Here is a 15,390-nt window from a genome sequence, read left to right as displayed (position 1 = left end):
GACCCTGACTACTGAAAATGGACGGGACGCAACACTGATTTGGCGCCCAATCCCTATTTTTTCCCTCATCCGAGTAAATGTGGCGGCAGCTGTGGTTGTTTGCACATTGGTGGCCAGGAGCGCCACTCTTTGGGTAACAATGTAGCAGCCGTACGTCAGCCCCTTAGTTCTCATGATTGGTGCGAATTTCAGAGATCGAACATCAACTGATACTGAATTGATATATCCTATCACTTAAGGAGATGAGACCCTTCCGAGCAAGAAAAGGAAAACATGGCACAAATATTACATAAATATTAATAATTAGCATGTGATTGGCATAAAACATCAGAATGTCGATTAGAATACACAGGGGCCCCCGTATTATGTGCAGATCAAGTCCGGCCTCCTGCCATATTCATCCATCATTTATTAGAACGTGATCATCTGCAGCAGTTACAAAGTGCGACCGATCAAGAAGAAGGTGCATAAGGGTTTGTCTGGCATGGAGAATAATACAGGGTCTGTCGAGGGTTTCTGGAATGGAATTTGTTGGTTGGACACTTAGGCCGGTGTCACACTTGTGAGTGCCTCGCGTGTGTCTTGCGTTGCATCACCCGGCACGGACTTACTCTCCTCACAGGAGCGGGTCGGTTGCATGCATCTCTATGCAGCTGAGACTCTCCTGTCCGGAGAGTGTGAGTCCGTGACGGGTGATGCAACGTGAGACTCGCGCGAGATACATGTGAGGCACTCGCAAGTGTGACACCGGCCTAATCTGCAGTGTTGTGCTCCCCGTGTAGTATATCCCGCAGCGGATCTTATTCTTTAACCTTGTACATGTCCAGGTGATTGAAGGCTATGAGAAGGCCTGTAAGAAAGCGCTGGAGATCCTCCCTGATCTGGTGTGCAGCTCCGCCAAGAACCTCCGCGACCTGGATGAAGCTGCCGCCCTCCTGCAAACCTCCATCATGAGCAAGCAATATGGCAACGAGGCCTTCCTGTCCAAACTGATAGCCCAGGCCTGTGGTGAGACACGGCACACATCCATGTACTGAGTGACTCGTCTCTGGAAAACCTTCCTGACATTATTTCTTTTATATTTTTATCTAGTCTCCATCCTCCCCGAGTCTGGACATTTCAATGTTGATGGCATCCGAGTTTGCAAAATCCTGGTGAGTCCATCTCCTAAATGCACCCATCGCATGGCCTGTACTGATAGATATAGATCTATGTATATATATATATATGTATGTATATATAATGTGTGACTTCCTTCCCAGGGTTCTGGTGTCTGCGCGTCGTCGGTCCTGCACGGTATGGTGTTCAAGAAGGAGACCGAAGGGGATATCACGTCTGTGAAAGATGGCAAAATCGCCGTCTATTCCTGTCCGTTTGATGGCATGGTCACCGAGACAAAGGTACGTGGTGCGTACATAGATCTCCAGCAGGGCACACAGCCCAGACATTTGGCACAGACCCCTTTTGTGGCGTTGTTCTGTGTGGGCCGCTTGAGGGTTCATATGTGACCAAAAACAAAATTTCCATGAAGTTTGTGTTCCCATGTGCATTATTGTCGGGAGACCCCTTCAACTCCATACCCCTACGGCCAGTCCTCATTTTTGCACCTTGGTTCTCCCACCTTTCTTTCAGGAGCCATAGCTTTATTTTTCCGGTGACATCGCCGTATGAGTTGTAGTTTCTTTGTCGCTCCATTGGGAGACCCAGACAATTGGGTGTATAGCTTCTGTCTCCGGAGGCCACACAAAGTATTACACTTTAAAAAGTGTAACCCCTCCCCTCTGCCTATACACCCCCCCGTGCATCACGGGCTCCTCAGTTTTATGCTTTGTGTTGAAGGAGGCACACATGCACTCATGCTCCCATGTTAGTCAGCAGCAGCTGCTGATTATATCGGATGGAAGAAAAGAGGGCCCCTAACAGGGCCCCCGGCATGCTCCCTTCTCACCCCACTAAGTCGGCGGTGTTGTTAAGGTTGAGGTACCCATTGCGGGTACACAGGCTGGAGCCACATGCCGTTTTACTTCCCCATCCCTTAGGGGCTCTGGGAGAAGTGGGATCCTAACCGGTCACCATACACTGGGACCGTGCTCCCTCCGCAGCCCCTGGGGGAATCTGCCGGACAGGAGACTGAGTATCATCAGGGACAGGGCCCTGCAACTACAGGTACTCTGTGTCCCCTTGGGGACGGTGCATGGAGCACCTTGGCCTCAGACGCTGCAGCGACTGCGGTGTTTGTTATGAGACCGGGACTACCGCGCCGACAGCGCCTGCTGGCCGGCCGCGGTTTTAACTTTAGTCCCCGGCTTTTGCGGCCTAGTGCATTTCTTTGTCGCTCTATTGGGAGACCCAGACAATTGGGTGTATAGGCTATGCCTCCGGAGGCCGCACAAAGTATTACACTCAAAAGTGTTAAGCCCCTCCCCTTCTGCCTATACACTCCCGTGCTCCCACGGGCTCCCCAGTTTTTTGCTTTGTGCGAAGGAGGCAGACATGCACGCACAGCTCCACAGATTAGTCAGCAGCAGCTGCTGACTATGTCGGATGGAAGAAAAGTGGGCTCATATAGAGCCCCCAGCATGCTCCCTTCTCACCCCACTTTTGTCGGCGGTGTTGTTAAGGTTGAGGTATCCATTGCGGGTACGGAGGCTGGAGCCCACATGCTGTTTTCCTTCCCCATCCCCCTCAGGGCTCTGGGTGAAGTGGGATCCTATCGGTCTCCAGGCACAGGAGACCGTGCTTCATCCACATCTCCTGTGGAGCCTGCTGGATAGGAGCCGGGTACCGTTCAGGGACATGGCCCTGCTGCTGTAAGGTACTCTGTATCCCTGTAGGGTCCGCGCACAGCAACACTGCAGCTTTGCTGGGTGTGCTAGTACGCCGGGGACCGCGGCGCTCACAGGGTTTAATGTGCCATTACACACTCAGCGTTGCTGAGTGTGTTTATGTATAGGGACCGCCGCGCTATCCGCCGCTGCCACAGAACACTGTGGCGCGGCTGGGACTTGTAGTGCGCCGGGGACTTCCGCGCTGGCCGCGCTTATACGGCGGCAGCGCTTATTACTACAGTCCCCGGCTTGACTTGCGGCCTGGTCTCCTTTTCCTCCCGCCCTCACCCCTGACAGGCAGGGGAAGGGCGGGACGCTGCACAGAACGAGCAGCACGGAGGGCTGGAGCATGCTTTGCATACTCCACTCCCCTCACTGTGCACAGTGCAGGCACCAGTTCCCGCACTTTCTGGGCCACGCCCACGACTCCCCTCTCTCCTCAGGACGCCGGCAGCCATTCCTGTCAGCTCCTTGGACGCAGCAGAGGGGGACAAAGTCTGAGGGACTTCGGTGGCCTCACAACCGCTTTTAAGCGGGTGGTAAACAGCACCTGTGGTGCTAGCCCCATTTGTGCAGTAGTGTAACTATACAATTTACACTGTATGGTGCACAGTTGATTCTGGCTATATACCCTATTGTGTTGCTTAGGGAAGATAATAGCATGGCGCCCACAAAAGGCAGGGGTGCCAAAACACAGGCTTATTATGCTGCCTGCGCCGCATGTACGACCGGCAGGTTCCACTGACCCTCATTGTGTACAGTGCTCGGGCCCTGTGTCACTTACTCAGCCAGAGCCTCTGCTAAGAGGGGCCCAGGGGGAGCCACCTGCTGACAATGTCCAGGTGACAGGGACAGAGTTTGCAAAACTCTCTGACACTATGGCTAAGATACTAGAAGCCTTGCAGTCCAGGCCGATATCTCAGCACAGGGACTCTGTTGAATCTGTGTTCCCTGGCCCCCCTCAGTTGGACCAACAAGGTCCTCCCGGGGTATCTAATAGATCCCAGGCTGAGGGTTCTGACACAGACCCCAGCCCCAGACCGGCTAAGCGAGCTCGCTTAGATTTTCCCTCAACATCATCATATTGTTCAGGGTCTCAGCGAGGGGAATCTCGGATTGATGAAGCGGAAACAGTTGATCAGGATTCTGATCCTGAGGGCGCTCTCAATCTTAATACTCCAGACGGGGACGCCATAGTGAACGATCTTATTGCGTCCATCAATCAAATGCTGGATATTTCTCCCTCAGCTCCTCCGGCAGAGGAGGCGGCTTCTCACAGGAGAAATTCCGTTTCAGGTTCCCCAAGCGTACACAGAGTATGTTTCTGGACCACTCTGATTTCAGAGAGGCAGTCCAGAATCACCATGCTTGTCCGGATAAGCGTTTTTTCTAAGCGTCTTAAGGATACACGTTATCCTTTTCCCCCTGACGTGGTTAAAAGTTGGACTCAGTGTCCCAAAGTGGATCCTCCAATCTCCAGACAGTGGAAGATGGGGCTTCACTCAAAGATGCCACTGACAGGCAGATGGAGCTCTGGTTGAAATCCATCTATGAAGCTATAGGCGCTTCTTTTGCCCCAGCATTCGCAGCTGTATTGGCGCTGCAAGCTATCTCAGCAGGTCAAGCGCAAATTGAAGCAGCCACACGCACGTCCGCACCACAAGTGGCGTCCATTACCACTCAGACCTCGGCTTGGCGTCTTACGCTATTAATGCTGTCCTGGACTCTGCGAGCCGGACGGCGGTTGCAGCCGACAATTCGGTGGTACTCCGCAGGGCCTTGTGGCTACGGGAATGGAAAGCAGATTTTGCTTCCAAAAAGCGATTAACCAGTTTGCCAATTTCTGGCGACAGATTGTTTGGCGAGCGTTTGGATGAAATCATCAAACAATCCAAGGGAAAGGATACATCCTTGCCCCAGCCCAAACCGAACAGACCCCCACCGAGGCCTAAAAAGACCGCCGGAGGTGCCGCTACCAAGGCGGCTTCCTCATGACTTGCAGCCACTTCACACCGCATCCTCGGTCGGTGGCAGGCTCTCCCGCTTTAGCGACATCTGGCTGCCACAGGTACAAGACCGGTGGGTGAGAGACATTCTGTCTCACGGTTACAGGATAGAGTTCAGCTCTCGTCCTCCGGCTCGATTCTTCAAAACTTCTCCGCCTCCCGAGCGAGCCGATGCTCTTTTGCAGGTGGTAGGCACTCTAAAGGCGGAAGGAGTGGTGGTCCCTGTGCCGATTCAGCAACAGGGTCACGGTTTTTACTCCAACCTGTTTGTGGTTCCAAAGAAGGACGGGTCTTTCCGTCCTGTCCTGGACCTGAAACTACTCAACAAACACGTGAAGACCAGGCGGTTCCGGATGGAATCCCTCCGCTCCGTCATCGCCTCAATGTCCCAAGGAGATTTCCTCGCATCGATCGATATCAAAGATGCTTATCTCCACGTACCGATTGCTGCAGAGCATCAGCGCTTCCTGCGCTTTGCAGTAGGACACGAGCACCTGCAGTTCGTGGCACTGCCGTTCGGCCTGGCGACAGCCCCACGGGTCTTCACCAAGGTCATGGCTTCAGTAGTAGCGGTACTCCACTCTCGGGGTCACTCAGTGATTCCTTACTTGGACGATCTGCTGGTCAAGGCTCCCTCTCAAGAGGCATGCCAACACAGCCTCAACGCTACTCTAAAAACTCTCCAGAGTTTCGGGTGGATTATCAATTTTCCAAAGTCAAATCTGACACCGGCCCAATCGCTAACATATCTTGGCATGGAGTTTCATACTCTAGCAGCGATAGTGAAGCTCCCGCTGACCAAACAGCGTTCACTACAGACAGGAGTGCAATCTCTCCTGCAGGGCCAGTCGCACTCCCTGAGGCGCCTCATGCACTTCCTAGGGAAGATGGTAGCGGCAATGGAGGCAGTTCCTTTTGCGCAGTTTCATCTGCGTCCTCTTCAATGGGACATCCTACGCAAATGGGACAGGAATCCGACGTCTCTCGACAGAAACGTCTCTCTTTCTTCGGCGCTCCATTGGGAGACCCAGACGATTGGGTGTATAGCTACTGCCTCCGGAGGCCACACAAAGCACTACACTAAAAAGTGCAAGGCCCCTCCCCTTCTGGCTATACACCTCCCGTGGGATCACGGGTTGCTCAGTTTTCAAGCTTTGTGCGAAGGAGGTCAGACATCCACGCATAGCTCCACTGTTTAGTCAGCAGTAGCTGCTGACTATATCGGATGGAAGAAAAGAGGGCCCATATAGGGTCCCCAGCATGCTCCCTTCTCACCCCACTTGCGGTTTGTTAAGGTTGAGGTACCCATTGCGGGTACGGAGGCTGGAGCCCACATGCTGCTTTCCTTCCACATCCCCCTAAGGGGCTCTGTGGAAGTGGGATCTTACCGGCCCCCAAACCCTGAGGCCGGGCTCCATCCACAGACCCAGAGACCCTGCTGGAGGAGCTGAGTACCGTCAGGGACAAGGCCCTGCAACATTCAGGTACTCTGTGTCCCCGCACAGACAGGCCACGCACACTCCAGACTTGCTGGGTGTGCTAGTGCGCCGGGGGCAGTAGCGCTGCGCGCTCGGGTTAGAGTCACTGCAGCTTAGCTGAGTGATTTTATGTGTTGGGAACTACCGCGCCGGCCGCTCCGGGAGCGGCGGCGCGGCTGGGACTTGTAGTGCGCCGGGGACTCGCGCTGACCGCGCTTTTACGGCGGCAGCGCTCATAAATCTAGTCCCCGGCTTTTGCGGCCTAGCTCCGCTTCGTTCCCGCCCCCTCCCTGTCAAGGAAAGGGAGAGACGCTGTTCTATAGTCAGCGCCGAGGGCTGGAGTCTTATTTACATACTCCAGCCCTCTCACTGGGCACAGTGGGGACGCAAGTTTCCCGCTCTTGGTCTGAACACGCCCAGGGCCCGCCCCTCTCCACAGGACGCCGGCAGCCATTCCTGCATGCAGTCTGGCTGGAGAACGGACACAGGCTCTGGGGGACTCAGACAAGGGGCTCTGGCGACCACACACCCGCGTTTATGCGGGCGGTAAGCTGCACATAAGTGCTGGCCCCACTAGTGCCACAGTGTTATTTGGTGCACTTTTTCCCTGTACCATATATATTTATATTGCACTGTACGGTCGCTTCTTGGCTTATACCCTATATTGCTGAGGAGACAACAACATGTCATCCGCACAACGCAAGGGTGCCAAGGCACAGGCGGTATGCACTGCTTGTGTCGCATGTGGGGCTAATCTACCGGCAGGTTCCAATGACCCCCATTGTGTGCAATGTTCAATCCCTGTGCCACTTCGGCAGCCAGAGTCTATGGTAGTAGTGGCCCAGACAGAGACGCCTGTGAACCCTGCCCCGGTGACGGGGACAGAATTTGCAATTTTTGCTGATAAGATGTCTGTGACTATGACAAAAATCCTTGAGACCTTGCAGTCCAGGCCAGTTACTCAGACCATGGACACTGCTGTGTCTATGCTCCCCGGTCCCCCTCAGTTGGAACTAATCCGTACTTCAAGGGGGTCCCAGGCATCACAGGCTGAAGACTCTGACTCGGATGACAGTCCCAGGCAGCCTAAGCGGGCTCGCTGGGAAAGACCCTCGACGTCATCACACTGGTCAGGGTCTCAGCGAGAAGAGTCTCTGTATGAGGAGACAGAGGTGGGTGATCAGGAGTCTAATCCTGACACCGCTCTCAATCTAGATACCCCTGATGGTGACGCAATGGTAAATGACCTTATAGCGGCCATCAATAGACTGTTGGATATTTCTCCCCCAGCCCCTTCAGCAGAGGAGGCAGCTGCACAGCAGGAGAAGTTCCATTTTCTGTATCCCAAGCGTAAATTGAGTACTTTTCTGGACCACTCTGACTTCAGAGAATCAGTCCAGAAACATCATGCTTATCCAGACAAGCGTTTCTCCAAACGTCTTAAGGATACACGTTATCCCTTTCCCCCTGACGTGGTCAAACGCTGGACCCAGTGTCCAAAGGTGGATCCCCCAATATCCAGGCTTGCGGCTAGATCCATAGTTGCAGTGGAGGATGGGGCTTCACTTAAAGATGCCAATGACAGACAGATGGACCTTTGGTTGAAATCTGTCTATGAAGCTATCGGCGCGTCGTTTGCTCCAGCATTCGCGGCCGTGTGGGCACTCCAAGCTATTTCCGCTGGTCTGGCACAGGTGGACTCTATCATACGTCCATCAGTGCCGCAAGTGGCGTCCTTAACTACGCAAATGTCTGCGTTTGCGACATACGCTATCAATGCGGTACTGGACTCTACGAGCCGTACCTCAATGGCGTCCGCCAACTCTGTGGTTTTGCGCAGAGCCTTGTGGTTAAAGGAATGGAAAGCAGATTCTGCTTCCAAGAAATGTTTAACCAGCTTGCCGCTATCTGGAGACAGACTGTTTGGTGAGCAATTGGCTGAAATCATTAAACAGTCCAAGGGTAAGGACTCCTCCTTACCCCAGCCCAGATCAAGCAAACCTCAACAGAGGAAGTGGCAGTCGAGGTTTCGGTCCTTTCGAGGCTCGGGCAAGCCCCAATTCTCCTCGTCCAAAGAGACTCAGAAGGAGCAAAGGAGCTCAGATACCTGGCGGGCTCACTCACGCCCCAAGAAAGCAACCGGAGGAACCGCTTCCAAGCCGGCTGCCTCATGACTTTCGGCCTCCTCTCTCCGCATCCTCGGTCGGTGGCAGGCTCTCCCGCTTTTGCGACATTTGGCTGCCACAGGTCAAGGACCGGTGGGTAACAGACATTTTGTCTCACGGGTACAGGATAGAGTTCAGTTCTCGTCCTCCGCCTCGGTTCTTCAGAACTTCCCCACATCCCGACCGAGCAGATGCCCTTCTGCAGGCGGTGGGCTCTCTAAGAGCAGAAGGAGTAGTGATCCCTGTTCCTCTTCAGGAACAAGGGCAAGGTTTTTACTCCAATCTCTTTGTGGTGCCAAAAAAGGACGGCTCATTCCGTCCTGTTCTGGACCTAAAACTGCTCAACAAGCATGTGAACGCCAGGCGGTTCCGGATGGAATCCCTCCGCTCCGTCATTGCCTCAATGTCTCAAGGAGATTTCCTTGCATCAATAGACATCAAAGATGCTTATCTCCACGTGCCGATTGCTACAGAGCACCAACGCTTTCTACATTTCGTGATAGGAGACGACCATCTACAATTCGTAGCTCTGCCATTTGGTCTGGCGACAGCCCCACGGGTTTTCACCAAGGTCATGGCGGCAGTGGTAGCAATCTTGCACTCTCAGGGACACTCGGTGATCCCTTACTTAGACGATCTGCTTGTCAAAGCACCATCTCAGGAGGCATGCCAACTCAGCCTGAATGTTGCGCTGGAGACTCTCCAGACTTTCGGGTGGATCATCAACTTTTCAAAGTCCAATTTGTCACCGACCCAATCACTAACGTATCTTGGCATGGAGTTTCATACTCTCTCAGCGATAGTGAAGCTTCCGCTGGACAAGCAGCGGTCACTACAGACAGGGGTGCAGTCTCTCCTTCAAGGTCAGTCGCACCCCTTAAGGCGCCTCATGCACTTCCTAGGGAAGATGGTGGCAGCAATGGAGGCAGTCCCGTTTGCGCAGTTTCATCTGCGCCCACTTCAGTGGGACATTCTCCGCCAATGGGACGGGAAGTCAACATCCCTGGACAGGGAAGTCTCCCTTTCCCAGACGACCAAGGACTCTTTGAAGTGGTGGCTTCTTCCCACCTCGTTATCACAGGGAAGATCCTTCCTACCCCTATCCTGGGCAGTAGTCACGACGGACGCGAGTCTGTCAGGGTGGGGAGCAGTTTTTCTCCACCACAGGGCTCAGGGTACGTGGACTCAGCAGGAGTCCACCCTTCAGATCAATGTTCTGGAAATCAGGGCAGTGTATCTGGCCCTACTAGCCTTCCAGCAGTGGCTGGAAGGAAAGCAGATCCGAATTCAGTCGGACAACTCCACAGCGGTGGCATACATCAACCACCAAGGAGGGACACGCAGTCGGCAAGCCTTCCAGGAAGTCCGCCGGATTCTGATGTGGGTGGAGGACACAGCATCCACCATATCCGCGGTTCACATCCCGGGCGTGGAAAACTAAGAAGCAGACTTCCTCAGTCGCCAGGGTATGGACGCAGGGGAGTGGTCCCTTCACCCAGACGTGTTTCAGGAAATCTGTCACCGCTGGGGGGTGCCGGATGTCGACCTAATGGCGTCTCGGCACAACAACAAGGTCCCGACCTTCATGGCGCGGTCTCGCGATCAAAGAGCTCTGGCGGTAGACGCCTTGGTGCAAGATTGGTCGCAATTCCGGCTCCCTTATGTGTTTCCACCTCTGGCACTCTTGCCCAGAGTGCTACGCAAGATCAGATCCGATTGCAGCCGCGTCATACTCGTCGCCCCAGACTGGCCGAGGAGGTCGTGGTACCCGGATCTGTGGCATCTCACGGTCGGCCAACCGTGGGCACTACCAGACCGACCAGACTTACTGTCCCAAGGGCCGTTTTTCCATCGGAATTCTGCGGCCCTGAACCTGACTGTGTGGCCATTGAGTCCTGGATCCTAGCGTCTTCAGGATTATCCCAAGGGGTCGTTGCCACCATGAGACAGGCTAGGAAGCCCACGTCTGCTAAGATCTACCACAGAACGTGGAAGATATTCTTATCCTGGTGCTCTGCTCGGAGTGTCTCCCTGGCCATTTGCATTGCCTACTTTTCTTTCTTTCCTGCAATCTGGGTTAGAAAAAGGTTTGTCGCTCGGCTCCCTTAAAGGGCAAGTCTCGGCGCTATCCGTCTTTTTTCAGAAGCGTCTAGCACGACTTTCTAAGGTGCGCACGTTCCTGCAGGGGGTCTGTCATATCGTACCCCCGTACAAGCGGCCGTTAGATCCATGGGATCTGAACAGGGTACTAGTTGCCCTCCAGAAGCCGCCCTTCGAGCCTCTGAGGGATGTTTCACTTTCTCGACTATCACAGAAAGTGGCTTTTCTGGTAGCGATCACATCTCTTCGGAGAGTGTCTGAGCTAGCAGCGCTGTCATCCAAGGCTCCTTTCCTGGTCTTCCACCAGGACAAGGTAGTGCTGCGCCCCATTCAGGAGTTTCTCCCTAAGGTGGTATCCTCTTTTCATCTAAATCAGGATATCTCCTTGCCTTCCTTTTGTCCTCATGCAGTTCATCGGTATGAGAAGGATTTACATTTGTTAGATCTGGTGAGAGCACTCAGAATCTACATTTCCCGCACGGCGCCCCTGCGCCGCTCCGATGCACTCTTTGTCCTTGTCGCTGGTAAGCGCAAAGGGTCGCAGGCTTCCAAAGCCACCCTGGCTCGATGGATCAAAGAACCAATTCTTGAAGCCTACCGTTCTGCTGGGCTTCCGGTTCCTGCAGGGCTAAAGGCCCACTCAACCAGAGCCGTGGGTGCGTCCTGGGCATTACGACACCAGGCTACGGCTCAACAGGTGTGCCAGGCAGCTACCTGGTCGAGTCTGCACACTTTCACCAAACATTATCAGGTGCATACCTATGCTTCGGCGGACGCCAGCCTAGGTAGAACAGTCCTGCAGGCGGCAGTTGCCTCCCCGTAGGGGAGGGCTGTCTTTGCAGCTCTAACATGAGGTATTTCTTTACCCACCCAGGGACTGCTTTTGGACGTCCCAATCGTCTGGGTCTCCCAATGGAGCGCCGAAGAAGAAGGGAATTTTGTTACTTACCGTAAATTCCTTTTCTTCTAGCTCCTATTGGGAGACCCAGCACCCGCCCTGTTGTCCTTCGGGATTTTTGTTTTTTTCGGGTACACATGTTGTTCATGTTGAACGGTTTTCAGTTCTCCGATGTTACTCGGAGTGAATTTGTTTAAACCAGTTATTGGCTTTCCTCCTTCTTGCTTTAGCACTAAAACTGAGCAACCCGTGATCCCACGGGAGGTGTATAGCCAGAAGGGGAGGGGCCTTGCACTTTTTAGTGTAGTGCTTTGTGTGGCCTCCGGAGGCAGTAGCTATACACCCAATCGTCTGGGTCTCCCAATAGGAGCTAGAAGAAAAGGAATTTACGGTAAGTAACAAAATTCCCTTCTTCTCAAGCAACCAAAGCTTCTCTTCGGTGGTGGCTTCTTCCCACTTCACTATCGAAGGGGAAATCCTTTCTACCTACATCCTGGGCAGTGGTCATGACGGACGCAAGTCTGTCAGGGTGGGGAGCAGTTTTTCTCCACCACAGGGCCCAGGGTACGTGGACTCAGCAAGAGTCCTCACTCCAGATCAATGTCCTGGAAATCAGAGCAGTGTATCTTGCCCTGGAGGCTTTCCAGCAGTGGCTGGAAGGCAAGCAGATCCGAATTCAATCGGACAACTCCACAGCGGTGGCTTACATCAACCACCAAGGCGGGACACGCAGTCGGCAAGCCTTCCAGGAAGTCCGACGGATTTTGATGTGGGTGGAAGCCACGGCCTCCACCATCTCCGCAGTTCACATTCCAGGCGTGGAAAACTGGGAAGCAGATTATCTCAGTCGCCAGGGCATGGACGCAGGGGAATGGTCCCTTCACCCGGACGTGTTTCAGGAGATCTGTTGCCGCTGGGGGGTGCCGGACGTCGACCTCATGGCGTCCTGGCACAACAACAAGGTACCAGCGTTCATGGCACGGTCTCAAGATCCCAGAGCTCTGGCGGCAGACGCCTTAGTTCAGGATTGGTCGCAGTTTCAGCTCCCTTATGTGTTTCCTCCGCTGGCACTGTTGCCCAGAGTGTTACGCAAGATCAGGGCCGACTGCCGCCGCGTCATCCTCGTCGCTCCAGACTGGCCGAGGCGGTCGTGGTACCCGGATCTGTGGCATCTCACGGTCGGCCAACCGTGGGCACTACCAGACCGACCAGACTTGCTATCTCAAGGGCCGTTTTTCCATCTGATTTCTACGGCCCTCAACCTGACTGTGTGGCCATTGAGTCCTGGATCCTAGCGTCTTCAGGGTTATCTCAAGACGTCATTGCCACTATGTGACAAGCTAGGAAACCAACGTCCGTCAAGATCTACCACAGGACGTGGAAAATTTTCCTGTCATGGTGCTCTGCTCAGGGTATTTCTCCCTGGCCTTTTGCTTTGCCCACTTTTCTGTCCTTCCTTTAATCTGGACTGGAAAAGGGTTTGTCGCTCAGCTCCCTTAAGGGACAAGTCTCAGCGCTCTCTGTGTTTTTTTCAGAAGCGCCTAGCCAGACTTCCACAGGTACGCACGTTCCTGCAGGGGGTTTGTCACATCGTCCCTCCTTACAAGCGGCCGTTAGAACCCTGGGATCTGAACAGGGTGCTGACGGTTCTTCAGAAACCACCATTCGAGCCAATGACGGATATTTCTCTCTCACGCCTTTCGCAGAAAGTGGTTTTTCTAGTAGCGGTCACTTCACTTCGGAGAGTGTCTGAGCTAGCAGCGCTGTCATGCAAAGCCCTTTTCCTGGTGTTTCGCCAGGACAAGGTGGTTCTGCGTCCGGTTTCGGAATTTCTCCCTAAGGTGGTATCCCCCTTTCATCTCAATCAGGATATCTCCTTACCTTCTTTTTGTCCTCATCCAGTTCACCAATGTGAAAAGGATTTGCACTTGTTAGATCTGGTGAGAGCACTCAGACTCTACATTTCTCGTACGGCGCCCCTGCGCCGCTCGGATGCACTCTTGGTCACAGGCTTCCAAATCAACCCTGGCTCGGTGGATCAAGGAGCCAATTATCGAAGCTTACCGTTCGGCTGGGCTTCCGGTTCCCTCAGGGCTGAAGACCCATTCTACCAGAGCCGTGGGCGCGTCCTGGGCTTTGAGGCACCAGGCTACGGCTCAGCAGGTGTGTCAGGCGGCTACCTGGTCGAGCCTGCACACTTTCATGAAGCACTATCAGGTGCATACCTATGCTTCGGCGGATGCCAGCCTAGGTAGACGAGTCCTTCAGGCGGCGGTTGCCCACCTGTAGGAAAAGGCCGTTTTACGGCTCTTTTACGAGGTATTATTTTACCCACCCAGGGACTGCTTTTGGACATCCCAATTGTCTGGGTCTCCCAATAGAGCGACAAAGAAGAAGGGAATTTTGTTTACTTACCGTAAATTCCTTTTCTTCTAGCTCTAATTGGGAGACCCAGCACCCGCCCCTGTTTTTTTGTGTACACATGTTGTTCATGTTGAATGGTTTCAGTTCTCCGATATTCCTTCGGATTGAAGTTACTTTAAACCAGTTATAATTCTTTTTCCTCCTTCTTGCTTTTGCACTAAAACTGAGGAGCCCGTGGGAGCACGGGAGTGTATAGGCAGAAGGGGAGGGGCTTAACACTTTTGAGTGTAATACTTTGTGCGGCCTCCGGAGGCATAGCCTATACACCCAATTGTCTGGGTCTCCCAATTAGAGCTAGAAGAAAAGGAATTTACGGTAAGTAAACAAAATTCCCTTCTTTACTCCCGCCCCCGGGCCTGCCAGTCAGGGGTAAGGGCGGGACGGTCGGTCTGACGCCGACAGTGCGGGCTGGAGCACACATAGCTGTCCTCCGCCCCCCTCACTAATCACTCTGGGGCCCAGATTCCTGATGAGTCCGGGACTACCGCGCCGACCGCGACTGCTAGCCGGCCGCGGTTTTTAACTTTAGTCCCCGGCTTTTGCGGCCTAGTGCATTAAACTCCCGCCCCCGGGCCTGCCAGTCAGCAGTAAGGGCGGGACGGTCGGTCTGACGCCGACAGTGAGGGCTGGAGCACACGTAGCTGTCCTCCGCCCCCCTCACTAATCACTCTGGGGCCAGATTCCCGCACTTTCTTTGTCGCTCTATTGGGAGACCCAGACAATTGGGTGTATAGGCTATGCCTCCGGAGGCCGCACAAAGTATTACACTCAAAAGTGTTAAGCCCCTCCCCTTCTGCCTATACACTCCCGTGCTCCCACGGGCTCCTCAGTTTTTTGCTTTGTGCGAAGGAGGTCAGACACGCACGCACAGCTCCACAGATTGGTCAGCAGCAGCTGCTGACCATGTCGGATGGAAGAAAAGTGGGCCCATATAGGGCCCCCAGCATGCTCCCTTCTCACCTCACTCTTGTCGGCGGTGTTGTTAAGGTTGAGGTATCCATTGCGGGTACGGAGGCTGGAGCCCACATGCTGTTTTCCTTCCCCATCCCCCTCAGGGTTCTGGTGGAAGTGGGATCCTTTCGGTCTCCAGGCACATGAGACCGTGCTTCATCCACAACTCCTGTGGAGCCTGCTGGATAGGAGCCGGGTATCGTTCAGGGACATGGCCCTGCTACTTGGAGGTACTCTGTGTCCCCGTGGGGACCGCGCACAGCAACACCAGATTTGCTGGGTGTGCTAGTGCACCGGGGCCGCGGGGCTGACCGGGTTAATATGTGCCATTACACACTCAGCGTGGCTGAGTGTGTTTATGTATAGGGACTGTCGCATTGACCGCTGCTGCCTTGGTAATACTGCGGCGCGGCTGGGACTTGTAGTGCGCCGGGGACTTCCACGCCGGCCGCGCTTTTACGGCGGCCGCGTTTATTACTAGAGTCCCCGGCTTCTTGCGGCCTAGTTTCCTTTCCTCCCGCCCATAGCCCTGACAGGCAG

The 15,390-nt window shown here is 54.1% G+C and overlaps 1 protein-coding gene across 3 annotated transcripts in view; it reads left to right on the top strand.

Annotated features, from left to right (window-relative positions):
• Positions 1 to 15,390, top strand: part of CCT8 (chaperonin containing TCP1 subunit 8) — an 86,104-nt gene that overhangs the window by 2,789 nt on the left and 67,925 nt on the right. For all 3 annotated transcript variants that reach the window (XM_075335027.1, XM_075335026.1, XM_075335028.1), the window contains exons 5-7: positions 828 to 1,008; positions 1,093 to 1,154; positions 1,263 to 1,400. In XM_075335027.1, coding sequence (XP_075191142.1) covers positions 828 to 1,008; positions 1,093 to 1,154; positions 1,263 to 1,400 — 381 coding nt within the window. The remainder of the gene's footprint in view (positions 1 to 827; positions 1,009 to 1,092; positions 1,155 to 1,262; positions 1,401 to 15,390) is intronic.

The sequence above is a fragment of the Anomaloglossus baeobatrachus genome, chromosome 2 (genome assembly GCF_048569485.1).
Source record: "Anomaloglossus baeobatrachus isolate aAnoBae1 chromosome 2, aAnoBae1.hap1, whole genome shotgun sequence".
NCBI lineage: Eukaryota > Metazoa > Chordata > Amphibia > Anura > Aromobatidae > Anomaloglossus > Anomaloglossus baeobatrachus.
This window is presented reverse-complemented; position numbering and strand designations above follow the sequence as displayed.